This window comes from Muscardinus avellanarius (genome assembly GCF_963383645.1).
Source record: "Muscardinus avellanarius genome assembly, chromosome: 3".
NCBI classification, from domain to species: domain Eukaryota; kingdom Metazoa; phylum Chordata; class Mammalia; order Rodentia; family Gliridae; genus Muscardinus; species Muscardinus avellanarius.
Genome location: NC_137788.1, coordinates 12,275,277 through 12,300,795, shown reverse-complemented (window position 1 = coordinate 12,300,795; position 25,519 = coordinate 12,275,277). Strand labels below are relative to the sequence as shown.

General features: G+C 51.3%; 1 protein-coding gene across 3 annotated transcripts; it reads right to left on the bottom strand.

Moving 5' to 3' along the window:
- Positions 1-2,352: 2,352 nt before the first annotated feature.
- Positions 2,353-25,202, bottom strand: FBLIM1 (filamin binding LIM protein 1; the record flags this gene model as incomplete). 3 transcript variants are annotated; one of them, XM_080691157.1, is made up of 7 exons in its annotated part: positions 2,353-2,466; positions 8,128-8,245; positions 9,257-9,435; positions 10,940-11,109; positions 14,794-14,911; positions 15,641-15,831; positions 24,962-25,202. In XM_080691157.1, 7 exons carry the CDS (start codon positions 25,200-25,202, stop codon positions 2,353-2,355), a joined length of 1,131 nt encoding a protein of 376 aa, XP_080547283.1. The 3 variants fall into 3 exon arrangements, with proteins under 3 accessions (XP_080547283.1, XP_080547284.1, XP_080547285.1); XM_080691158.1 differs by having other exon boundaries at positions 8,128-8,224; XM_080691159.1 differs by lacking the exons at positions 14,794-14,911; positions 15,641-15,831.
- Between the last annotated feature and the right edge of the window lie 317 nt (positions 25,203-25,519).

Below are 25,519 nucleotides of genomic sequence, written 5' to 3'. Positions count from 1 at the left end.
TAGTGAGGCCCTCTGCAACTCAGTGAGACCCTGTTTCAACAATAAACATTAAAAAATAGGGCAGGGGGTGTAGCTCGGAGGTCAAATGCCCCTGGGTTCCATCCTCAGACCCGCAAAAAAATAAATAAAAAATAAAAATAAAAAGTCATTTACAAATGTGTAGCTCAGAAAGCAACGGCACCTCCCACAATTCCATCCAGGTAACACCCCTCTAAGCATGTCCAACCAGAAAGAAGCTGAGACACAAGGACTCATAACACTAGGCTACTAGGCTATATTTTTTACTAGGGGAAAGAAAAAAAAACCAAGCCTGGCGTAGTGGCGCATACCTGTGATCTCAGTCCTGCTCCCCTGGGTCCAATCCCTAATGCCTCCCTCCCAATTATTTTTTTCCAGGGCTACCACTGAAGGCCAGCGTTCACCTCTGTAAGACCGTGGACTAAACACAGACACGTTTCTGCTAGGCGTTTATTTGCATACGCACAACACCTTGGAGTGCGGCCGCAGGGACTTGGATCGAGGCCAGAATGGAAGAGAACACGGTACTGAGTCAGGGGGGATGCAGGGCGGGAGTCTTGTTACTACAGCAACGGGGAGATGGTGTGAGCCCTGACCCTGCTCTAGGGTTGGGGCAGGAGCTGCCTCCGCCGAGCATCCCCAGGGGCTCCGCAGAATCGTCCCCACGGCGCTCCAGCGGGAGAAGCACAGAGTTTAAGCATTTGTTCTCCAAGTTGCTTTAGAAGTTATGAAGCAATGCCGGGCGTGGTGGCGCACGCTTGTCATCCCCGCGCTTGGGGGGGCGAAGACAGGAGGATCGCACAAGTTCAAAGCTAGCTTCAGCTACTTAGTGAGGCTCTCAGGAACTTAGTGAGACCCTGTTTCCAAATAAAATATAAAAAAGGTCTGGGAGTATAGCCCGGAGGTAGAAAGCTTCTGGGTTCCACCCTCAGTGCCACCAAAAAAAAAAAAAAAAAAAAAAAAGTTATGAAGCAAGAAATGATTTTCCTTAAGAGGGAGGACTCTTCTACGTGTGGTTTTGTGAAGGAGTGGGGGGGTGGCCTCCCCAGTAAGACTTAGAAGCCCAACTTGGGGGGAGTGGCCAAGGGACACCTGCCTGGAACCACCCTGAAGGAGCGTGTGTGTGTGAGACTGTGGACTGTGCGTGTGTCAGTATGTGTGTGTGTGAGTGCAGGCCCCTGTTAAGGCTGCAGGGAGGATGCTTAGACGCTCTCTCTGCTCTTCAGCATACAAGAGGCACTTAACCCAGTACTTGGGAGGCTGAGACAGGAGGATCAAAGGTTCAAGGACAGCCTCAGAAAGTACTGAGAATCTCATCAACCTAGCAGGACCCTGTTCCACAGTAAAAAAATAAAGCGAGGCTGGGAGTGTACTTAGCTCAGAAGTGGAATGCCCCTGGGTTCAATCCCCAGCACTGAACCCAAACAAAGGCACTTAATATGCATCTTGACAACTCACTGTGGCAGGCAGAGGGGGCCCGGGGCAGGTGGAGGGGCTGTCGCCGTCCTCAGGTGTCTGCAGACCACCCTGTCTTGCCTCCTGGTCCTGGCTCCTGTCCCACTCCAGCGTGACATGTCCCAAGTGTGGGAAGCCCAGGGCTGTCCCATTCTGATATATTTATGAACCAAGAGGAGACATTTGTTTTAAAGTTTCTCCCCAACCCCCCAAAAATTATTAAAAGAAAAACAATTTCTCTCCCCAAAACTAAAGAATGTTGTTTCCCATCTTTTAAACCTGGACATTTTCAAAATACTTTTTTTCCTTTTTTAAAAAACACTGGGGATTAAACCCAGGGGCATTCTACCTGGAAACTACATCCCAGACCTTTTTATTTATTTTATTTTGAAGCGGGGTCTCGCTAGGTCCCAAATACCAGAATTACAAGTGTGAGATACTATACTTGGTTTTAAAATGTACTTTTTAAAAGAGTTTTTCTAAACAAAGAGCTCTGCTCGCATGCTCAGCTGGTCCCAGCACCGCTACTAGACCGCTAAGTGTCAGTAGACAGCGAGGGACATAGATACCGGATGGAGACTTGCTCCCCCAAATGGGGTGGGGGTCAGCACCCAAGAGGGGCCAGAGGGGCTCTGGTCATGGTGCCCTTGGCAAGGAGCCTTCCCGTGCCCGGTGGGAGGAAGAGGAGAAGTTGCAAGTCTGGGGGCTGTGCGCCTGCAGCCACCTCTGAGCTGGGAGGAGGCCAGGCCTGGGGGGGCTCCGCTCCTGCACCCCAGACACACTGGGCTGAGCTGCCCGTTTGTCCCCATGAAGCTCACAAGAAAGGTGAGCACGAGCAGGTCAGGAGGGGAAACCGAGTCAGGGCGGGGCCCGCGGCGCTCAGCAGCACCCGGCGGCGCTCCGCTTCACGTGGCACGGCTTGCAGAAGAGACGGTCGTTGAGCGGGTAGCAGCCTTGGTCGGTGGGCTCCACGGACAGGAGGATGCTGCAGTCCTGGGGAGGCAAAGGCACCATGTCCCCAGGCCCCGGCCAGGCGGCGCCTGCCCAGGGGCGGGGCTTTGGGGATCTGGGAAACACCAAAGGAATGCCAGCCCTCCCTAAGGACTCTGAGAGGCCAGACACTGACCCATCCGGGTCGCTGTGAGGAGGGCGGAGGGGGCTGTGGAAAGTTGGGGCTCCCTGAAAACCCCGCCGCCCTCCTTGGAACTGAAGTGCGGGAGGCAGGAGCCCTGCTCAGCACCAGACCCCCAGCCCAGCCTGGCCACACCCCGTCCGGCCCCACATTGTTCAGGAGGGGAAACTGAGGTCTAGAGAGGGCCCGGCCCCACCCCAGGTCTCAGCTGGTTCTGGGGCTGGGAGGCCACATCGATTTTCTCTGCTCTGCTTTGCTTTGTCCTGCTGCTGCAAACAATGCCTTTAATTTTTTCTTTTTTTTGTATGGAGGGTTGAACCCAGGGGCATTCTACACCCAAGCTACAGCCCAGCCCAGCCTCTCTCTCTCTCTTTCCCTTTCCCTTTCCTTCCTTCTTTCTTTCTTTCTTTCTCTCTTTATTTTTAGTTTTGTGGGTTTTTTTTTTTTTAGGTATGGGGGTGGAACCCAGGGGCTCTCTCTCTGGGCTATACTCCCAGACCTATGTTATATTCTATTTGGAAACAGGGTCTCACTAAGTTGCTGAGAGCCTCACTAAGTAGCTGAGGCTGGCTTTGAACCTGTGCGATCCTCCTGTTTTAGCCTCCCAAGCTCAGAGATTACAAACGTGCACCACCACACCCGGCTTCTCCTTTATTTTCAAACAGGGTTTTGCTGAATTGCAAAGGCCCCCCCGCTAAGTAGCTGAAGCAGTCTGTAAATTGCAATCCTCTGGTCTCAGCCTCCTGAATACTGGGATTACAAGCATGTGCCACCACACCCGGCTCTCAGCCCTATTTTTTATTCTTATATTTTTATTCTTTTTTTTTTTATTCTTTTTTTTTTGTGGTACTGGGGGTGGAACCCAGAGGCTTTCTACCTCCGGGCTATACTCCCAGACCTATTTTATACTTTATTTGGAAACAGGGTCTCACTAAGTTGCTGAGGCTGACTTAGAACCTGTGTGATCCTCCTGTCTCAGCCTCCCAAGCACAGGGATTACAAGCGTGTGATACCACGCCTGGCCTTTTATTCTTTATTTTGAAACAGGGTCTCGCTGAGTTGCAAAGGGCTTCACTAAGTAGCTGTAGCTGTCCTCGAACCGCGATCCTCCTGTCTCAGCCTCCCTAATGCTGGGATTACAAGTGAGCGCCACTACACCCAGCCCGACTTTATGTTTTATTTTGAAACAGGGTCTCACTAAGTTGAGGGCCTAAGTTGCAGACGCGGTCCCTGAACCTGTGATCCTCCTGTCCCTGCTTTCCAAGTACTAATACTTATAATTTTTTTTTTTTTTTTGCAGGTCTAGGGATGGAACCCAGGGGGCATTCGACCTCTGAGCTATACCTCCTGCCTTATTTTTTATTCTTTATTTTGAATTGCAGAGGGCCTCACTAAGTAGCTGAGGCTGTCTGCGAACCGCGATCCTCCAGTCTCAGCCTCCCAAATGCTGGGATTACAAGCGTGCGCCACCACGCCCAGCTACTAATACTTATAATTTTTCAAATCACTATGGGATTTCAGAGTGAGCAGGAGGGGATCTGGGGTCCAAATTCTGCCCAGTTTGCCGTTTGGCTCCAGGCTCACACTTGCCTGAGCCTCACCTGGACTCCTGCTGGGATATTGGTGGGAACCATTCATGTCCGGAGGCCTGGTCTAGGGCTCGGCTAGCCCCCTGTGAAAGCTGCACTGACCAAGCCGGGTGTGGTGGCGCTCGCTTGTAATCCCCGCGCTTGGGAGGCCGAGACAGGAGGATCGCGCGGGTTCGAAGCCAGCCTCAGCTACCTACTGAGGCTCTCAGCAACTTAGTGAGACCCTGTTTCCAAATAAAAATATAAAATAGGTCTGGGAGTATAGCCCAGAGGTAGAAGGCCCCTGGGTTCCACCCCTAGTACCACCAAAAAAAAAAAAAAAAAAAAAAAAAAAAAAAAAAAAACTGCACTGACCTAGTCAACGGGGCTGGATCCCCAGGCAGACTGGGGCTCAGGTGGCCAACCTGACCCAGCAGGGACCAGATCCGCTGACTGCAGGGCAGCAGGGCCAGGAGGGCAGGGCGCCCTCATGTGGCGCTTCCCTGCAACTACACTGGGGTGTAGTGGAAACTGGGTTCTGAATCCCAGTTTCTCTTTCACCAGGGTCATTTGTTTGGTGTTGTGAGAACATTAAGCGACAAAGCTAAATGGGGGCGATGCCTATCACCTCCAGAGAGTGGCACTAGGGTTCAGTACGGCCATATGTATGAAGGCATTAACTGAAAACCACTACCCATGTATAAAAGTCACCTGCCCAATGTTAATAATAAGGGTCACTGGGTGTGGTGGTACATGCCTGTAATCCCAGGACTTGAGAGGCTGAGACAGAAGGATGGGAGGTTCCCAGACAGCCTCAGCAACTTAGTGAGACCTTCAGCAACTTAGACGCTGTTTCAAACTTAAGAATAAAATAGGGCTGGGGGTGTAGCTCAGAGGCAGAATGCCCCTGGTTCCAACTCTAGTACCCCCACACACAAAATTCACAAATAAAAAAAATTAATACGAGGCGGGCGTGGTGGCGCACGCTTGTAATCCCCGCGCTTGGGGAGGCGGAGACAAAAGGATCGCGCAGGTTCGAAGCCAGCCGTGCGCGCTGGCTTAGGAGACCCTGTTTCCAAATAAAAAATATAAAAATAGGTCTGGGAGTGTAGCCCGGAGGTAGAAGGGTTTCCAGGAATCCCAGTACCACCAATAAATAAATAAGTAAATAAGTAAATAAATAAATATGAAGGGCCATGAAGCCAGCCAGGCTGTGCATAGTGTCGAGCCTTCTGACAAGTCACTGCCAGAGTCCAGATTCCGCCTTCTCCGCAGCCAGGCACAGCAGGGCGGGCGTTCCTGCTCCCTCGCCAGCGCAGAGGGACCTGCTCGCCCTGAACCAGGGACTTGCCAGGTGCTAACAGCACTAGAGCCTCATTGTTGGTCTTTCAAGATACAGTATCAGCTGGACCTTGAACTCTCACCAACAGGAACAGGACAACCGCTGAAGCCCTTTATTACCTTTTCTCCAGTTCCCAACACCCACCATGAAAAGAGACTGGTTTCCTTCTTTTCTTTCTCTCTCCTTCCTTTCCTCCTTCCTGCCATCTATCCTAGAGATTTTTTTTTTTTTTTTTTGGTGGTACTGGAGTTCCTGGAAACCCTTCTACCTCTGGGCTACACTCCCAGACCTATTTTTATACTTTTTTATTTGGAAACAGGGTCTCCTAAGCCAGAGCACGTGGCTGGCTTCGAACATGCGCCTCCTCCCTCTGCCTCCCAAGCGCAGGGATTAAAGCGTAGGGCACCACGCCCGGCCCCTATCCTAGGGGTTGAAACCAGGGGTGCTCTATCTCTGGGCGACAACATCAATCCATTTTATTTTATTTTATTTTACTTTATTTTATTTTATATTTGGTGGTACTGGAGATTGAACCCAGGGGCATCCTATCTCTGAGCTACTATTACTTATTTACTTACTTTTATCTTTGCGGTACTGGGGATGGAACCCAGGGGCATTCGACCTTCGAGCTACACCCCTAGCTCTATTTTTTTATTCTTTATTTTGCAACAGGGTCTCACTGAGTTGAGGAGGGACTCACTAAGTAGCTGAGGCTGTCCGCGAACCACGACCCTCTGGTCTCAGCCTCCTGAATGCTGGGATTACAAGTGTGCGCAACGGCACACGGCTCCCACTTATCTACTTAAATAAATGTGAGTGAATAAATGTTTGGAATTACTCACTTGGGAGTTTTACCCTGGGACTCCTCACTTAGGCGACGCCCATAAAAACTGCCACCTTTCACCGAGCGTGGTGGTGCACACTTGTAATCCCTGCATTTCGGAGGCTGAGACAGGAGGATCGCAGGTTCGCGGACAGCCTCAGCTACTTAGTGAGGCCCTCTGCAACTCAGTGAGACCCTGTTGCAAAATAAAGAATAAAAAATAGGGCAAGGGGTGTAGCTCAGAGGTAAATGCCCCTGGGTTCCATCCCCAGACACACACACACACACACACACACACACACACGCACACGCACACACACGCACACGCACACACACGCACAGAATTTCCAGATGGTGGCATGAGAGATTTAAAAGCAACTGTGGGGCTGGGCATGTGCACATCTATAATCCCAATACAGGGGAGGCTGAGAAAGGAGGATTGCAGGTTTGAAGCCAGTCTCAAGAATTTAGTGAGAGTCTCAGCTACCTAGCAAGGCCCTGTTTTGTTTGTTTGTTTTTGTTGGAACCCAGGGGCTTTTCTACCTCCCGGCTACACTCCCAGACCTATTTTATACTTTATTTGGAAACAGGGTCTCACTAAGTTGCTGAGAGCCTCACTAAGTAGCTGAGGCTGGCTTCGAACCTGCGCGATCCTCCTGTCTCAGCCTCCCAAGCACAGAGATTACAAGTGTGCACCATGCCTGGCAAGGCTGTTTTTAAAAAAAACAAAAAAACAAAACTGGGGCTGGGTGTGGTAGTGTTCTTTCTTTCTTTCTTTCCTTCTTTCTCTTTCTTTCTTTTTTTTTTTTTTTTTTTTTTGTGGTACTGGGGATAGAACCCAGGGGCATTCTACCTCCAAGCTACACCCCCAGCCCTATTTTGTTGTTGTTGTTGTTGTTGAGGATCTGGGGATGGAACCCAGGGGCATCCAACCTTCGAGCTATACCCTCTGCCCTGTTTTTATTCTTTATATTGAAACAGGGTCTCACTGAGTTGCAGAGGGCCTCGCTAAGTAGCTGAGGCTGTCTGTGCACCGCGATCCTACGGTCTCAGCCTCTCGAATGCTGGGATTACAATTACAAGTGTAAGCCACCACGCCCGGCTTTCCAGCCATATATATATATATATATATATATATATATATATATATATATATATATATATATATATTTTGGTGGTACTGGGGTTCCTGGAAACCCTTCTATCTCCGGGCTACACTCCCAGACCTATTTTTATACTTTTTTTAAAATTTCGAAACAGGGTCTCTTAAGCCAGCGCGGCTGGCTTCGAACCTGTGCGATCCTCCTGTCTCTGCCTCCCAAGCGCGGGAATTACAAGCGTGCGCCACCACGCCCGGCTCCCAGCCCTATTTTTTATTCTTTATTTTGAAACGGGTCTCACTGAGTTGCAAAGGGCCTCACTAAGTAGCTGAGGCTGTCCGCAAACCGTGATCCTCCTTGTCTCAGCCTCCCAAATGCTAGAATTACAAGCATGCGCCACCACGCCAGGCTCTTATTATTATTATTATTATTATTATTATTATTATTAATTTTTTGAAATAGGGTTTCACTAGCTTGGTGAGAGTCTTGCTACATTACTGGAGCTGGTCTCCAACCTTCTGTCTCAGCCTCCCAGGTGTGTACCACCAAGCTGGACTGTATCCATTTTTCCTTTCGGCTTTTGCACGGCGCGCAGAGCAGCCGAGCGAGCAGCCTGTCCTGCGCATGTGTCCCGGACCCAGCCGGGCTCCACGCACCCACCGGGGCTAGGTGGGCGCCGCCCCACTCACCTCGCATCTGTAGCAGTTTTCATGGAAGTTTCTTCCCATGCATTCGATTTTGAAGGCATCCTTCCCGTCCCGGGGGATGATGGGATTCTTACAGATGCTACATATGGGGGCGAATTTCCTGGAGGGAAGGAAGCCACACAGGAGGTGTTCACCCTGACTGCCCCTAAAATGAGGCTGCAGACCCGGGGCTGGCTCGGCTTCCCCCACTGCGGGGATGGGGGCTGCCCCGGGGGGCTGTGAGCACAGATGTCTTCCTTCCCGAGGAAGCAAGGGGGAAAAAAATCTGCGTAATTAGATCTCACTTCCCAGGGTGTAATTAGGTGGAGGTAAAGAAGAGAGGGGGATTATTCTGAGCTGAGAAGCCGCTCGCTCCCTCGGTGGGCCTGGGTTGGGGGTGGGCTCATTTGTTTTTTATTATAGATCATTGCTTTTTTCTCTTTCCTTTCTTTTCAAATAGCCACCTCTGCTGCTCGGCTCAGCCAGCAAGCAACTGAAGGCTGACCGAGTCTCACGGGTATCTCTGTCCCTATTGTTTGGGTCCCGCTCCCAGGGGAGCTCTCAGGGGAGGCCCCGTGGATTGAGCCCCCCCACCCCCCCAGCCAGGCTCTGAAGTCAGACTTTGAGGTCAAGCAAGCTTCAGTGCTGACCAGCACAGGGCGTCTGGGTACTGGTTGCTATGTACCTCAGTCTCCACAGTTTAGTAAAATGGACCCCTGAGTCATACCCCTCTGAAAGCAAAAAAAAAAAAAAAAATTTTTTTAAATTTAACCCAAGGGCATTCTAGCGCCTATCTTTACCCCCGTCCTATTTTATCCCCCCCCTTGGAAACAATCTCACTAAGTTGCAGAGGGCCTCCCTAAGTAACTGAGGCTGGCCCTGATCCTGAGATCCTCCTGTGTCAGCCACCCAAGTACTGGGATTGCAGGTGCACCACCGTGCCCGGCGACGGGATGACTGGATGGATGCCCCAGTGACTGGTTCACGCAGTGCAGGTGTGTGTGGTGCGGAACCTGAGGCTCCTCTGGGCAGGACCGCAGAGGGCAGTGCATACCGCAGCGCCCCAGCTGGCGCTCCTCCTGCCCCACCCCACCCTGCCCCCGGCCGCACAGAGGAAGGGACCCCCTCCTACCGGTAGAAGTCGTCCAGGCAGTGCACCTGGTTCTGGTTGTCCAGGGCAAAGCTCTCGTCCCCGATGCACCGGGCGCAGGTCACACAGGTGAAGCAGGCGGGGTGGAAGGCCTGGCCCAGGGCTCTGATGATGTGGTCCCGGACCACCTCTCCGCACTTGCCACACTTCTCCAGGGTGTCCTGGGACAGAGGGTCACTGCCTCAGTGCCGCGCATGGACATCCCCTGCCCACACCATGGGGTGCTCTGGCCGGCCACCCACGGGGGCTCAGGAGCCAGCAGTGCAGGAGACACAAGATCAGCCTGTAACCACGATCCCAACACCTGCACATGTTGCTACATGTGCCCTGCACATGGCACCCAGTCCTTCCAACCCTCTGCGTACAGCGAGGAATACTGCTTTTTTTTTAATTTTAATTTTTGTATTTTCTGGTACTGGGGATCGAACCCAGGGCCACTCTACCTCCAAGCTACACCTTTTAATTTTGTTTTTCAATTGCTGAAGGTCTAAGTTTTTGAAACTAGTCTTAAATCCATGCTCCTCCCATCTCAACCTCAGCCTCCCAAGCACTGGGATTGCAGGTGTCTGTCTGTCACCATGACTGGCTGATGGCACAGGCTTTGGGCAGAAGGAGCCAGGGAAACCAGAAGAGCCAAGGAAATGGGTTCTGCCCTGAGCCTCCTTCCACTGCCCCTCTAGTAATGTGTGCTCCTCAAAGCCACCAGGCGTGGCAGAGTGTGTGTGTGTGTGTGTGTGTGTGTGCGCGCGCGCGCGGTATGGTGCTGGGGGTGGAACCCAGGGCCTAGGGCATGGCAGGCAAGCACTGTGCCACCGAGCTTACACACTCAGCTCAACAATCTGTTATATGCTACGGTTTGGACGTTAAACGCCCCTCGTGCAGCAGGCTCGGTCCCCAGACTGGAGTCATGAGAGGCAGGGCCTCGCGGGCGCCCTTGAGGGGACTGTGGGACCCCGTCTCTCTTGCTTTCCGGCCTGCCGCATACTCCTGACACAATGTGCTGCTGGCCCCAGGCCCAGAGCAGTGAGGCCAACTGACCACGGCCAGGAACCTCCAGAACTGTGAGTCAAAAGACACGCCTCCTTTCTGGGCCTCCTTTCAAAGCCACCCCCAGCTACTTAGTGAGGCTCTCAGCAACTTACTGAGACCCTATTTCAAAATAAAGAATAAGCCGGGCGTGGTGGGCACGCTTGTAATCCTCGCGCTTGGGAGGCAGAGACAGGAGGATCGTGCAGGTTTGAAGCCAGCCGCGCTGGTTTAGGAGACCCTGTTTCCAAATAGAAATATAAAATAGGTCTGGGAGTGTAGCCCGGAGGTAGAAGGGCTTCCAGGAACCCCAGTACCACCAAAATAAAATAGGGCCAGGGGTGTAGCTAGAAGGTAGAATCCCCTTGGGTTCCATCCCAGGTACCAGACACAAACAAAAAAAAAGGAAACCTCTTCTTTGTGTAAGGTATTTATCTCATATACTTTGTTATAGCAATAAAAAGCTGACGAACACATGGTCGCAGCTACAGGAAATGAATCCCCCGTGGCTGAGCTCCTCCCCCTCCCCATCTGTGGGATGGGTGGGTGGGGCCTGCCTCCCAGGGTTTGTGAGGAGTACCCTGAGGCCTCCTGTCCCTGGCTCAGTGCCTGGCTCCGGAGGCTTGCCTCAGAGGGTACCTGGTAGCACGGCTCGCAGAGGGGGCGCCCATCCTTCTGGTAGAAGCTCTGGCCGGCCAGCTGGCGGCGGCAGGTGCGGCAGGTGAAGCACTGGGCGTGGTACTGCCGCTTCATGGCCTCCACAGCCAGCTCTCGGGGGGACACAGTCTTGTGGCAGAAGGCGCAGATGTCTGGGGAAGGGGAGACACGCTGTCACTACCCCAGGAAGACAGCACCAGTCACCACCCAGAACATTCTTGGATGCCCTGAACCCCCCAGGGCTTGCTAATCTGACAAATAGCCAGGGTCGAGAGGAATGTTAGAGCCAGGCGTGGTGGCGCACGCTTAAAATCCCAGCATTTGGGAGGCTGAGACAGGAGGATTGAGGTTCAGGGACAGCCTCAGCTACTACTTAGTGAGGCCCTCCGCAACTCAGGGAGACCCTGTTTCAAAATAAAGAACAAAAGAATAAGGCTGAGGGCGTAGCTCAGAGGCAGAAGGTCCCTGGGTTCCATCCCCAATACCAAAAAAAAAAAAAAAAAAAAAAAAGAGTGTTAAAATGGCTTTTTTTATTTTTTATGGTACTGGGGATTGGACCAGGTGCTGTCTATCTCTGAGCTAAACACCCAGGCCTTTTTATTTTATTTATTCATTTTTGTGGTACCGAGATTTTAACTCAGGGGCATTCTACCTCTGAGCTACACTTCCAGCCCTATGTTATTCTTTATTTTGAAACAGGGTCTCACTGAGTTGCGGAGGGCCTCAGAAGTTGCCAAGACTGGCTTTGAACCTGCGATCCTACTCTCTTCGCATCCCAAGTACCGGGATTACAAGCGTGCACCACCACACCCAGCTTAGTTTTTATTCTGAAATATAGCCTCAGCCAGGTATGATGGTATATGCCGGTAATCCCAGTACTTAGAAGGCTGACACAGGAGGATCACAGGCTCAAGGATAACCTCAGCAAACAGTGAGACTCATCAATCTAGCGAGACCCTGTTTCAAAATAAAAGTAAAACAGGGCTGGGGGACAATTCACCATAGCCAAACTATGGAACCAGCCAAGATGTCCATCAACAGATGAATGGAAAGCCGGGCGTGGTGGTGCACGCTTGTAATCCCAGCATTCGGGAGGCTGAGACCAGAGGATCGTGGTTCGGGGACAGCCTCAGCTACTTAGTGAGGCCCTCCGCAACTCAGTGAGACCCGGTTTCAAAATAAAGAATAAAAAATAGGGCAGGGGGTGTAGCTCGGAGGTCAAATGCCCCTGGGTTCCACCCCCAGACCCACAAAAAAAAAAAAACAAAAACAAAAACAAAAAAAAAACCAGATGAATGGATTACGAAACTGTGGGATATGTACACAGTGGAATTTTACTCAGCCATTAAAAAAAACTCAATGACATCATTTTCAGGGAAATGGATGGAACTGGAGGACATTATGCTAAGTGAGATTAGTCAGTCACAAAAAATAAGGAATCAGATGCTTTCCCTAATATGTGAAAGCTAGGGAGAAATGGGTCATAGGAAGAACTCTAGATGAAAAAGAAAATCCCATAGAGGAGCAAACAAGACAACCTAAAGGAGGAGAAAGGAGGAGGGAAGAAGAAAAATCTCTAAAACACATCAAGTACTTAAACATATCGAAGTCAACCACTAAGCCAAGCAAAGGAAGGAGGGACGGGGAGGGAATGGGGTGGGAGTTGGGTAGGGGTTAAATCGGTGATGTGCACATGTATGTACACACAAGTTTTTTTTTTTTTACCCCAATATGATGTCTGAATATAATGCACCAATAAAAAATAAAAAATAAAATAGGGTTGGGGGTTTAGCTCAGAGGTAGAATGCCCCTGGGTTCAATCCCCAGTGTCGCGCACACACACACAGACACACACAATCCATAAGTCAGAAAAGGTTAATATATTCAACTCCATAAAAATCTGATTTTTATGGATGACAGATCCCACCGGAAGTCAAAAGACAAGTGACGGAGCCGGGCATGGGGGTGCATGCCTATAATCCCAGTACTTGAGAGGCTGAGACAGAAGCGCAGGTTCAAAGCCAGCCTCGGCAACGTGTGAGGCTCTCAGCCACCTAGCGAGACCCTGTTTCCAAAAGAACAAATAAATAAATAAAAAGGGCTGGGGGTGTAGCTCAGAGGTAGAGACCCTCTGGGTTCAATCCCCAGCCCCCCCCCCCCGCCACATACGAAAAGACAAGCGATTGGCTGCGGCGCAGCTCAGGGGTGGGGCACTTGCTTAGCAGGTGTTGAGCTCTGGGTTCTGTCCCAGAACTGCAAAAGGAGAAAAAAAAAGAGAGAGAAATGATGCGCTTGAAGAAATATGTGCAACTCCTGCCGGAGACTGAGCCTCCCACCTGGCGGGGAGGGGGCTCTGCACTGCTGACGCCATGTCCTCAGTGCCCGGGCAGCGCCGCTCCCACCCCCAGCGGTGGGCAAGTCACAGCTGGATTAGATTAGTAACATGGTCGGTGAAGGCCGCGGGGCCCCCGGCTCGGACCTGCGCGTGGGCAGGCAGGCTGGGATGACTGATGAGGGCAATTTGGCAAAAATACTAAAATTACAAATACACCTACCCGTTGACCACAGTTCTTCCTCTTCTAAGAATTTATCTTAGAAAAATTTGCACATGGGCAAAATGCTTGACATGCAGGGTGAGTCAGTGGCTCTGTTACGGCAAGTAGCCACCTAAGAGCTCACAGGCAGGCAGCTGGGTCAGGGCTTCATGGGTGTATCCCTACTAAGGAGTGCTATGCAGCTATCAAAAAGGCTAAGAAGCTACCTGTTCCCATGAGGTACCAGTCCTTGCGATACATAAGAGCCAGGCGCGAGCCAGCTGTGGTGATGCACGCTTGTAATCCTAGCATTTAGGAGGCTGAGACAGGAGGATCTGAGTTTGCGGCCAGCTCCAGCTACTTAGTGAGGCTCTTTGCAACTCAGTGAGACCCTGTTTCAAAAATAAAAAAAAAATGAGTCTGGGGGGTATAGCTTGAAGGTTGAATGCCCCTGGGTTCCATCCCCAGTACTGAAAAAAAAAAAAAAACAAAACCAAGTGCCAGGCATGGTGGCACACACGCCCAGCACCAGGGAGACCAGGGAGGCTGAGACGGGAAGACTGCAGGTTCAAGACCAGCCTCAGCAACTTAGTGAGGCCCTGAGCAATTTAGCAAGACCCTGTTTCAAAATAAAGGACAGAGCCAAATGTGGTGGTACATGCTTGTAATCCTAGTACTTGGGAGGCTGAGAAAGAGGATTGGAGGTTTGAGGACAGCCTCAGCTAGTAGTGAAAATGAGAATCTCATCAAGCTAGTGAGACCCTGTTTCAAAATAAAAATAAAATAAGGCTGAGATTGTAGTTCAGAGGTAGAATGCTCTTGGGTTCCATCCCTAGTACCATACACACACACACACACACACACACACACACACACACGACAAAATAAAAAAAAATAGGGCTGGGGATGTAGTTCAGAAGTAGTATGTCCCTGGGTTCAAACCCCAGTATTAATAATCATAATAATAAGGCGGGCGTGGTGGCGCACGCTTGTAACCCCAGCATTAGGGAGGCTGAGACAGGAGGACCACAGACTCCAAACCAGCCTCAGCAACTTAGCGAGACGCTGTTTCAAAATAAAAAATAAAAAGGGGTTGGGGTGGGGAGCTCAGAGGTAGAATGTCTTGGATTCGATCCCAGAAACACACACACACACCCCACAAACAATAAATTAATGCCTAACTACGGAGCCCATTGTGGTGACGTGGCTCCGGGGTGGGGGTGGGGGGCCGCTGCCTTCGGGTCCTCACCTGGAAGCCCACGCTGGACACGGAGGGGCCCGGGCGCCCTGCCATGAACATACCTGTGGACATCTCTCTCTCGGGAAGGCTTGGAGGCTCTTCTGCGGGGGGCGGCAGCTCCTCCGTGGAGGGTCGGGGGTGACTGGGCCGAGGCTGCACTGGGCTTCCTTCCTCCAGGGCCTGTGGAGAGGCAGGGGCGACAGGAGAGGAGCCATCCAGGAGACCCTCCAGGAGACCCACCAGCCCGCCGGGGTGTGCTCCCGGCCCCAGCTCCGGTCTCCCCCCGCCAGTCAAAGCTACTCCTGCTCCTAAGGAGTCCCCTGGAACGAGTGTCCCTGGGGCGCTGGGCTGGGGCAAATTCAGCCCTTGGCTTGGGACCCGGCCATGTCCACGGTGGTCTCTGTGAGGGCCAGAAGCAGAGGCCTTCCTATGCAGCACGAGCGATTTAGGTTAGATGCAGGGACGCGTCCCCATGGGGAGGAGGGAGGTGCCTGAGAGGACGTGCCCCCCCCCCCCGAATCTTGAAAAATCTAAACTGTGTGTGTGTGTGTGTGTGTGTGTGTGTGTGTGTGGTGGGGATTGAATCCAGGGGCATTCTACCTGAGACACCCCCAACTCGATTTTTTATTCTTTATTTTGAAACAGGGTCTCGCTGAGTTGCAGAGGGACTCACTAAGTAGCTGAGGCTGTCCGCGAACTGGGATCCTCCAGTCTCAGCCTCCCAAATGCTAGGATTACAAATGTGTGCCACCACGCCCGGCAATTTTAGATTATTTTACCAGCCTGCTAGGGAGTTTGAAGAGCTTTGAAGAGAGGCTGCCTCAAGAAGAGGGATCTTATAATCCTGGCAAAGCGGAGGTCTACACTCTCTAAACCCAGGCCAGGGAGTGGGTGGCAGGCTGGCAGTACCTGTGGCAGGGGTGGCGGAGGGGGCAGGTGCAGCTGCTCCAAGTCGGAAATGAGTGACGCCCCCCCCTGGACAGGGCTCTCTTCATCAGGAGGGGCCAGGTACACGGGAGGGGGTGGCGGAGGGGGCGGGAGGAGGTCCAGGTCAGCAAGTGCGTCCTCACCATCCAGGGCGGGGGGAGGCGGAGAGCATCCTGCAAGCAGAAGGGGAGCGGGGTGGTCAGAGTCCCCGCAGGTGGCCAAAGGAGGCGACTACCTCCCCAGAAGGCGGAAAGGCAGGTGGCTGAGGCCCAGGACGGGGTCACCTAGACTCTGCCACCCACGTGCGGGTCTTTAGGCCGGAGACTTTAACCTCTCTGAGTCTTATGTTGCTCAGCTGGAAAACAGACATCAACCCCTTGGGGCCGCGGGGAGGGCGGCCGGGAATGAGGTACAGCGAGTCGCCACCAGGGCTTAGAGGACAGTGGTGCGGCAAGCCTGCCCGGCAGTGTGGGGCCTGCACAGCCGCGAAGGTTTAGGAGATGGAGGGGCAAACTGAAAGGGACGCAGGACACAGAGGAACAGACCCAGCACACAGGATGGGACCTTGGACAGTACTTGGGAGGCTGAGATGGGAGAATCACAGATTGGAGGGCAGCCTCAGCAAGCACTGAGGCTCTCAGCAACCTGAGATCCTCTTTCTTTCTTTCTTTCTTTCTTTCTTTCTTTCTTTCTTTCTTTCTTTCTTTCTGTACTGGGATGGAACCCATGGGCATTTGACCTCCGAGCTACACCCCCTGCCCTAATTTTTTTTTTTTTTTTTTTTTTTTTTTGTGGGTCTGGTGATGGAACTCAGGGGCATTTGACCTCCAAGCTATACCCCCCTGACCTATTTTTTTTTATTCTTTTTTTTTTTTTTTTTTGCGGGTTTGGGGATGGAACCCACAGGCATTTGACCTCCGAGATACACCCCCTGCCTTTTTTTTTTTTTTTGCTTTATTTTGAAACCAGGTCTCACTGAGTTGCAGAGGGCCTCACTAAGTAGCTGAGGCTGTCTGAGAACCGTGATCCTCCGGGCTCAGCCTCCCAAATGCTGGGATTACAAGCGTGTGCCACCATGCCCAGCTTATATTCTTTATTTTGAAACAGGGTCTCACTAAGTTGTGGAGGGCCTCACTAAGTAGCTAAGGCTGTCCGCTAACTGTAATCCAGTCTCAGCCTCCCAAATGCTGGGATTATAGGTGTGCGCCACCACACTTGGCTCTAGACCCTGTTTCAAAATAAAAATAGGGCTGGGGACATAGCTCAGAGGTAGAATGCTCTTGGGTTTAATCCCCAGTACCACACACACACACACACACACACACACACACACACACACACGTAAATAAATGGCTGCAGAAGGCAGGCATGGTGACATACACCTGTAAGCCCAGTACTTGGGAGGCTGAGACAAGAGGATTGCAGGTTCGAGGACAGACTCAGCAATGTATTGAGACTCTCAGTAACCAAGCAAGACTGTTTCAAAACAAAACACAACATACAAAAAAGGCTGGGGGTGTATAACGGAGAGCAAATGTCCAGTAACACACACACACACACACACACACACACACACACACACACCACCATCACCAACAATAATGGGCCCAGCTCCCCTGGAGGAGGTGACTGAGGGCCGAAAGAGAAGCCTTAGAGAGAGGCTGTGACCACCCATGGAAGTCCTCTGCTGGTCCAGGGCGAGCGCCATGAGTACTGGCCCTGCAAGCAAGGGGGCACGGGGGCACTGCACCTACCTCCTATCAGTTGGGCACAGGTCAGGCTGGGATCCTCAGCCTACCGGAGAGACGCCAGGAAAGATGGAAAGTTCCAGAGGCCCTGGAGCCGAAAGACCTGGCCTCCAGCCCCACTCCCAGAGAATTCCTGGGAACCTCCCTGGGCTTCAGTCTCCAGCCCTGGATGAAAGGAATGTGCCCTTCCTTCTCCCAGGCCTGGAGACTGGAGATGACACAGCCACAACCCCCCTGTGGGGGGGCTTGTTCAAACACAGGCGGCTGCCCCACCCCCAGGGGTTCTGACTCAACAGGGCTGGGGCAGGCGCCAAGCATTTCTGCTCAGCTCTCCACGCAGACACTTTGAGAGCAGCTATTCTAGCCCAAAGGCTCGCCTGCCTAACTCTTTCTTTTTTTTTTTTCTTTTTCAGTACTGAGGATAGAACCCAGGGGCATTTGACCTCTGAGCAACACCCCCTGCCCGATTTTTTATTCTTTCTTTTGAAACCGGGTCTCACTGAGTCGCAGAGGGCCTCACTAAGTAGCTGAGGCTGTCCGCGAACCGCGATCCTCCTGTCTCGGCCTCCCAAATGCTGGGATGACAAGCGTGCGCCACCACGCCCGGCTTCTGCCTAACCCTTTGGGCTAGAACAACACTTCTCCATTCATTAATGGACACCTGGGGTCAATCAGTATGGGGGTGCAGTGGGCCAGGAAAAAGTCCTAACACTACGGAGCACTGTAGGGGAACTACGGTGGACAATTATTAATCATACATTTCAAAATAGCCAGCCAAGAAGGATTTAGAAGCCAGGGGTGGTGGCACATGCCTGTAATCCTAGTACTTAGAAGGATGAGACAGGTTTGAGGGCCAGACTCAGCAACACAGAGCGACTCTCCGCAGCCTAGCAAGAACTTGTTTCAAAACAAAAAATAAGAAAGGGCTGAGGTGTAGCTCAGAGACAGAATGCCCCTGGGTTCAAGCCCCAGTACCACAAAAAAAAAAAAAAAAAAAAAAAAAATGGGAGGGGGAGGAGAATTTTTTTTTTTTTTTTGGTGGTACTGGGGGTGGAACTCAGAGGCTTTCTACTTCCGGACTATACTCCCAGACCTATTTTATACTTTATTTGGAAACAGGGTCTCACTAAGTTGCTGAGAGCCTCACTAAGTAGCCAAGGCTGGCCTCAAACCCACAATCCTCCTGTCTCAGCCTCCCAAGTCCTGGGATTACAGGCATGTGCCACTATGCTCCACTAAAAAAAAAAAAAATGTGTGTGGTATTGGGGATGGAACCCAGGGGAATTTTACTTGAGCTATACCCCAGCCTTCTTTTTTATTTTATTATTATTATTATTATTATTATTATTATTATTTTTATTTATTTTTTTTTTTTGGTGGTACTGGGGATGGAACCCAAGGGCTTTTCTACCTCCGGGCTATACTCGCAGACCTATTTTATAATTTTATTTGGAAACATGGTCTCACTAAGTTGCTGAGAGCCTCACTCAGTAGTTGAGGCCGGCCTTGAACCTGTGCAATCCTCCTGTTGATCCTCCTGTCTCAGCCTCCCAAGTGCAGGATTACAAGCAGGTGACACCACTCAGGGCTATTCTTTATTTTTGAAACAAAGTCTCACTAGGTTACAAAGGGCCTAAGCAGCTGAGGCTGTGGTGAACCTGCAATCCTCCTGTCTCAGCCTCCCAAGTACTGGGATTACAAGTGTGCGTCACCATACCCAGTAATTTTTTTTTTTTTTTAATGGTGCTGGGATCAAACGCAGGGCCTCTGCATGCTTGGCAAGTGCTCTACTACTGAACCATATCCCCAGGGCCTAGAGGGGCAGCGGGGTGGGACGGGGATGTGGTTCGGTGCCAGAACACTTGCTCAGCACGTGCCGGGCCCAGAGTGTGATCCCCAGCAATGCAAAAAGAAATAAATGAAGAGAAAAATCCTGGCGGGGTAGCACCTTAGTCCCCACGCTCCTGCTCTGGAGGCTGAGGCAGAAGGATCGCTTCAGCCCAGACGTGGGACGCCAGCCTCGGGCAAATGAGACCCAGTCTCAAAAAAAAAAAAAAAAAAAAAATCACAAAATGTGGTCCCCAGATCAGAAAATCAGTGTTACTTAGAAAGGTATAAAAAATGCAAATTCTTGCCCCACGCAGCCCAACTGGGTCAGAACTACCTGGGGCAGGGCCCAGCTGTGTTGGAACAAGCCCCGGTGACGCCGATGGGGCCAGGGGCTGACGGAGTGTGGGAACCCGGCTCAGGATGAGCTCATGAGTCAGGTTCCACATCACCACAGCTCGAGGCTGCAGAGACCTGGGACCTCTCCCAGGCCCCAGGCCCTGGTGCCTTTGGTTTCCAGGACAATGGGCTAAGGAGGGGGGTTAGCAATACCGGAGGGGCAGCTCCCCCACCCCAAAATCAAGGGGGATTCTGTGCAGGTGGCCAAGGGAAGGAGAAGGGAGAACTTTTTTTTTGCGGGTCTTCTGGGGATGGAACCCAGGGGCATTTGACCTCTGAGATATCCCCCTGCCCTATTTTTTATTCTTTATTTTGAAGCAGGGTCTCACTAAGTTGCGGACCACCCTGAATGCGCCGGATCTCACCTGATCTCAGATGCTAAGCAGGGTCGGGCCTGGTTAGTACTTGGATGGGAGCATGTTTTAAAGAAAAGTTAGCCGGGCGTGGTGGTGCACGCTTGTAATCCCCGTGCTTGGGAGGCGGAGACAGGAGGATCGCGCAGGTTCGAAGCCAGCTGTGTTGGCTTAAGAGACCCTGTTTCCAAAAATAAAAAAGTATAAAATAGGTCTGGGAGTGTAGCCCAGAGGTAGATGGGCTTCCAGTAACCTCAGTACCACCAATAAACAAACAAACAAACAAATAAATGAAGCCGGGCATGGTGACGCAAGCTTGTAATCCCCGCACTTGGGAGGTAGAGACAGGAGGATCGCGCAGGTTTGAAGCCAGCCTCGTGCGCTGGCTTAGGAGACCCGTTTCCAAATAAAAAAGTAAAAATAGGTCTGGGAGTGTAGACCGGAGGTAGAAGGGCTTCCAGGAACCCCAGTACCACCAAAAAAATAAAATAAAATAAATAAAGTCAGCTTGTGAATAAGCAGGAAGCCCTGAGCCCGGGTGAGTGTGTAACCAGTGTGTAACCAGGGACATGGGAATTTCCTCCAGGAGACAGGGCTAGAGAAATGTTGTTGGGCTGAGACAGGAGGGTCACAAGTTTAAATCTTGCCTCGGCAACCTAGCAAGACCCTGTTTTAAAATATAAGAATAAGCTGCTGGGCGTGGTGGCGCACGCTTGTAATTCCAGTGCTTGGGAGGCTGAGACAGGAGGATCTGGGGTCGTGGACAGCCTTAGTGAGGCCCTTTGCAACTCAGTGAGACCCTGTTTCAAAATAAAGAATAAAAAAATAGGGCTGGGGGTGCCTCTCGGAGGTAGAATGCCCCTGGGTTCCATCCCCAGCACCACAATAAATTAATAAATAAATAAATAAATAAATAAATAAAGGAAGGAAAGAAGGAAGAAAGAAAGAATAAAATTAGGCTGGGGACGAGCTCAGAGGTAATACACCCCTGGGTTCAATCTTCAGTACCCCCCCAAAAAAAAGGAATAAAATAGGGCTGAGGGTATAGCTCGGAGGTAGAACACCCCTGAGTTCAATCCCTAATTCCAAAAGAGAAAAAGAAAAAGAAAAAAGAAATGTGGGTGGGTGTCTGAGGCTGGCAGGGATGGGGCATCACATGGCGTCCAGCCATGGAGACGACCTGGGGCAGTGGACAGGGTCCCTGGGTCCCCAGGCACGGCCACAGCAGACTCAAGCCAAAACTGTTTGCCAAGAGCTGCCAAGAGGGGAACCCCGAGGTTCTCTTTTTTGGGGTACTGGAGATGGAACCCAAGGACTTCCTATCTCCAGGCTATACTCCCAGACCTATTTAATACTTTATTTGGAAACAGGGTCTCACTAAGTTGCTGAGAGCCTCACTAAGTAGCTGAGGCTGGCTCTGAACCTGCGCGATCCTCCTGTCTCTGCCTCCCAAGCGCGGGGATTACAAGCGTGTGCCACCACGCCCGGCATAATTTTTTTTTTATTGTACTTTATGTCCTGACGTGTAAATTTTTTTTAAGGTACTGGGGATTGAACCCAGAGGCATTCTAAGCTACACCCCAGCCCTTTTATTTATTTATTTATTTATTTATTTATTTATTTATTTATTTGCAGTACTGAGGATGGAACCCAGGGGCTTTCTACCCCCGAGCTACACCTTCAGCCCTGTTTTTTATTCTTTATTTTGAAACAGGGTCTCACTGAGTTGCAAAGGGCTCCACTAAGTAGCTGAGGCTGTCTGTGAACTGTGATCCTCCTGTCTCAGCCTCCCGAATGCTGGGATTACAAATGTGCACCACCACACTCAGCTTACCCCAGCCCTATTTTATTTTTATTTTGAAACAGAGTCTGTCTAGGTTGATGAGAGTCTCACTACTTGCTGAGGATGTCCTCCAACCTGAAATCCTCCCCAATACTGGGATTACAGGTGTGCATCAGCAGGCCCAGCTCTGATATGTGCATTCTGGCCAACAGTATCCTGGTTCTCCTGGAAGGAAAAGCAGCTGGAAGAGGCGCTGTCCTTGGGACAGGTGGCCAAGAAGCAAGGAAGAGCTCACAGGTTCCCCCACAAAAAGGAAGCAGGTCACATGGACACCTGTGTGGCGCTTTCGACCGCTGTCTGGTGACAGATGGACAGGGCTGCCCTAGCCTTGCTCTGGGCCTGCAGGACGCCTGACTAGGTACCTGGGGAACACTAAGAACTTCAGTGTCTTGCAGGCGTGGTGGTGCACGCTTGTAATCCCAGTATTCAGGAGGCTGAGACCGGAGGATGGCGGTTCAAGGCCAGCCTTAGCTACTTAGTGAGGCCTCTGTAACTCAGTAAGACCCGGTTTCAAAATAAAGAACGAAAAATAGGGGCCGGGCATGGTGGCACACGCTTGTAATCCCCGCACTTGGGAGGCTGAGACAGGAGGATCGCACGGGTTTGAAGCCAGCCTCAGCTACTTAGCGAGGCTCTCAGCAACCTAGTGAGACCCTGTTTCCAAAAAAAAAAAAAAAAAAGGTCTGGGAGTATAGCCCGGGGTTAGAAAGCCTCTGGGTTCCACCCCCAGTACCACCAAAAAAAAAAAAAAAAAAAAATAGGGCAGGGGGTGTAGTTCGGAGTTCGAATGACCATGGGATCCATCCCTACTACTGCAAAAAAAAAAAAAAAAAAAAGAATCTCACTCAGTGCCTCATGCTCCAGCAGTCTCTCTGCAGGACACAGCGCCATTCCCAGTCCTAGGGCGCCGAGCTGTCACCCTTCCTCACTCCTACCCAACCCAACAGCTGATACTCCCCCGGGAGTGACAGGGAGGAGAGAAGCACCATGGCAACGGGGTCAGCTCAGGCCACGCACAAATAAGGGAAGAGCTGTTTAGGAAGTCTACATGTTTTGAGCTGGGCGCGGTAGCGCAGCCCTGTAATCCTGGTACTGGGAGGCTGGCACAGGAGGAGTGCAGGTTTGAGGCCAGCCTTAGCAACTTAGCAATGTCCTGTTCCAAAAATAAAAAAATAAGTCGGGCATGGTGGCTCACGCTTGTAATCCCTGCACCTGGGAGGCAGAGACAGGAGGATCACACAGGTTCGAAGCCAGCCTTGTTGGCTTAAGAGATCTTGTTTCCAAATAAAAAAAATAAAATAGGTCTGGGAGTGTAGGCCGGAGGTAGAAGGGTTCCATCTCCAGTACCACCAATAAAATAAAATAAAATAAAATAAAATAAAATAAAATAAAATAAAATAAATAAAATAAAATATAAAATAAGAAAATAAGCCAGACATGGTAGCGCACGCTTGCAATCCCAGAGTTTGAGAGGCTGAGACAGGAGGATCGCACAGGTTCGAAGCCAGCCTCAGCTACTGAGTGAGGCGCTCAGCAACTTAGTGAGACCCTGTTTCCAAATAAAGTATAAAATAGGTCTGGGAGTGTAGCCTGGAGGTAGAAAGCCCCTGGGTTCCACCCCCAGTACCACAATAATAAATAAATAAATAAATAAATAAATAAATAAATAAATAAATAAAACAAAACTTGGCAGGGGGTGTAGCTCAAAGGTCGAATGCCCCTGGTTTCAATCCCCAGTACTGGGGGGGGGGGGGTCGTACAACTACCTGGGCACAGTGACTTATGCCTGTCGTCTGAGCTACTCAAGAGGATCAAAAGTTCAAGGCCAGCCTGAGTAGTTTAGTGAGACTCTGCCTCAATAAATACATTTTAGCCGTGGCGGTGCCTGCTCGCTTATGATCCCAGCATTCAGGAGGCTGAGACGGGAGGAGCATCGCGGTTCTCAGACAGCCTCAGCTACTTAGTGAGGCCCTCTGCAACTCAGTGAGACCATTTCAAAATACAGAATAAAATAGCGCTAGGGTATAGCTCGTAGGTCGAATGTCCCTGGGTTCCATCCCCAGACCCCCCCACTATATATAAATATATATAAATGAATATATATGTAAATATAAATATAAATAAAATATAATAAAATATAAATATAAATAAAATTTTTAAAAAGGACTGGGGAGCCAGATGTGGTGGCGCACGCTTGTAATCCCAACATTTGGGAGGCTGAGACTGGAGGATCACGGTTCGTGGACAGCCTCAGCTACTTAGTGAGGCCCTCTGCAACTCAGTGAGACTCTGCTTCAAAATAAAGAATAAAAAACTGGGCAGGGGGTGTAGCTCGGAGGTCAAATGCCCCTGGTTCCATCCCCAGACCCGCAAAAAACAAAACAAAACCTTATAATCCTCACAACTACCCTGGGAAGAAGATACTATCTCTATTTTTTCTTTTCTTTTCTTTTCTTTGTGGTACTAGTAATTGAATCCACAAGCACTCTACTACTGAGCTGTGTGTGTGTGTGTGTGTGTGTGTGTGTGTGTGTGTGTGTGTGTAAGGACATTCTATCTCCAAGTTACATCCCCAGCCCTATTTTTTAATTCTTCTTTTTGTGTGTGTGTGGTACTGGGGATGGAACCCAGGGACATTCTACCTCCGAGCTATATCCCTAGCCCTATTTTTTATTTTGAAACAGAGTCTCACTAAGTAGCCGAGGCTGTCAGCGAACCGCGATCCTCCTGTCTCAGCCTCCCGAATGCTGGGATGACAAGCGTGCACCACCACGCCCGGCTTCAGGCCTTTTTATTTTATTTTGTGACAGGGTGTCGCTAAGTTTCCCAGGCTGCCCTTGAACTGCGATCCTCCTGCCTCAGCCTCCTAAGCGTGTATCACTGCTCCGGGTTCATTATTCCTATTTTGCAGACTAGGAAACCACGGGACAGCAGGTTGAAGTGGCCGCCAACATCACACAGCTGAGAAAGGGAGGAGTGAGAATGTCCCCAGGAGGCGGGGTTCCAGAGTCTGCCAGGCACAGGTACGTACCCTCTGAGTGAATGAATGAATGAATGAATGAATGAACCACTCAGAGGCTGCCCTTTTCTCCCCAGGTTGCTGCCCTGGTGCCCCTCAAAGTCACCCTCTTACCTCCATTGGAAAGCTGAGGGGGTACAGCTGGCACAGAGGCTGCGGCCCTGCCAGGGGGCATCCAGGGGCCAGGCTTGGCTGCTGAGGGCGCCTTCAGGGGCGCAGGGGGCTCCCAAGGGCGGCCTCGCCGGGCCTCACATGCCGCCTGCCGCACTTCCTCCGACACGGCCACGTCGCGGCGCGGGGGAGCCAGGGTGATGAACACAGAGGAGGCGACCCTCTTCTCAGGCTGTGAGGCCATGTTGCCAGCTCCTGCGGGGTCGGGCAGAGCGGGGCTCAGCAGGGCGCAGGGGAGCCCGCCCCCTCCCTGTGCCAGGGACCCCGCCCTGTATCCTGTCCAGCAAGAGGGGCGGGCAGGTGCCAGCAGGTGACTTGGCCGCAGGGTGGGACCAAACGCCCTGATGGTGCCTCCCCCGAAGCCTCAACCCCTGGGGAACAAAGGGCAGGCCTGGCCAGCTCTCCGTGGGAATGAGGACTTTCCCTCTCACAGCTGGGTGAGGAAGGAGGCCTCCAGTGCAGCCCGAGGGACTCACCCCAGGTCACCTCCCTCACCTGGGA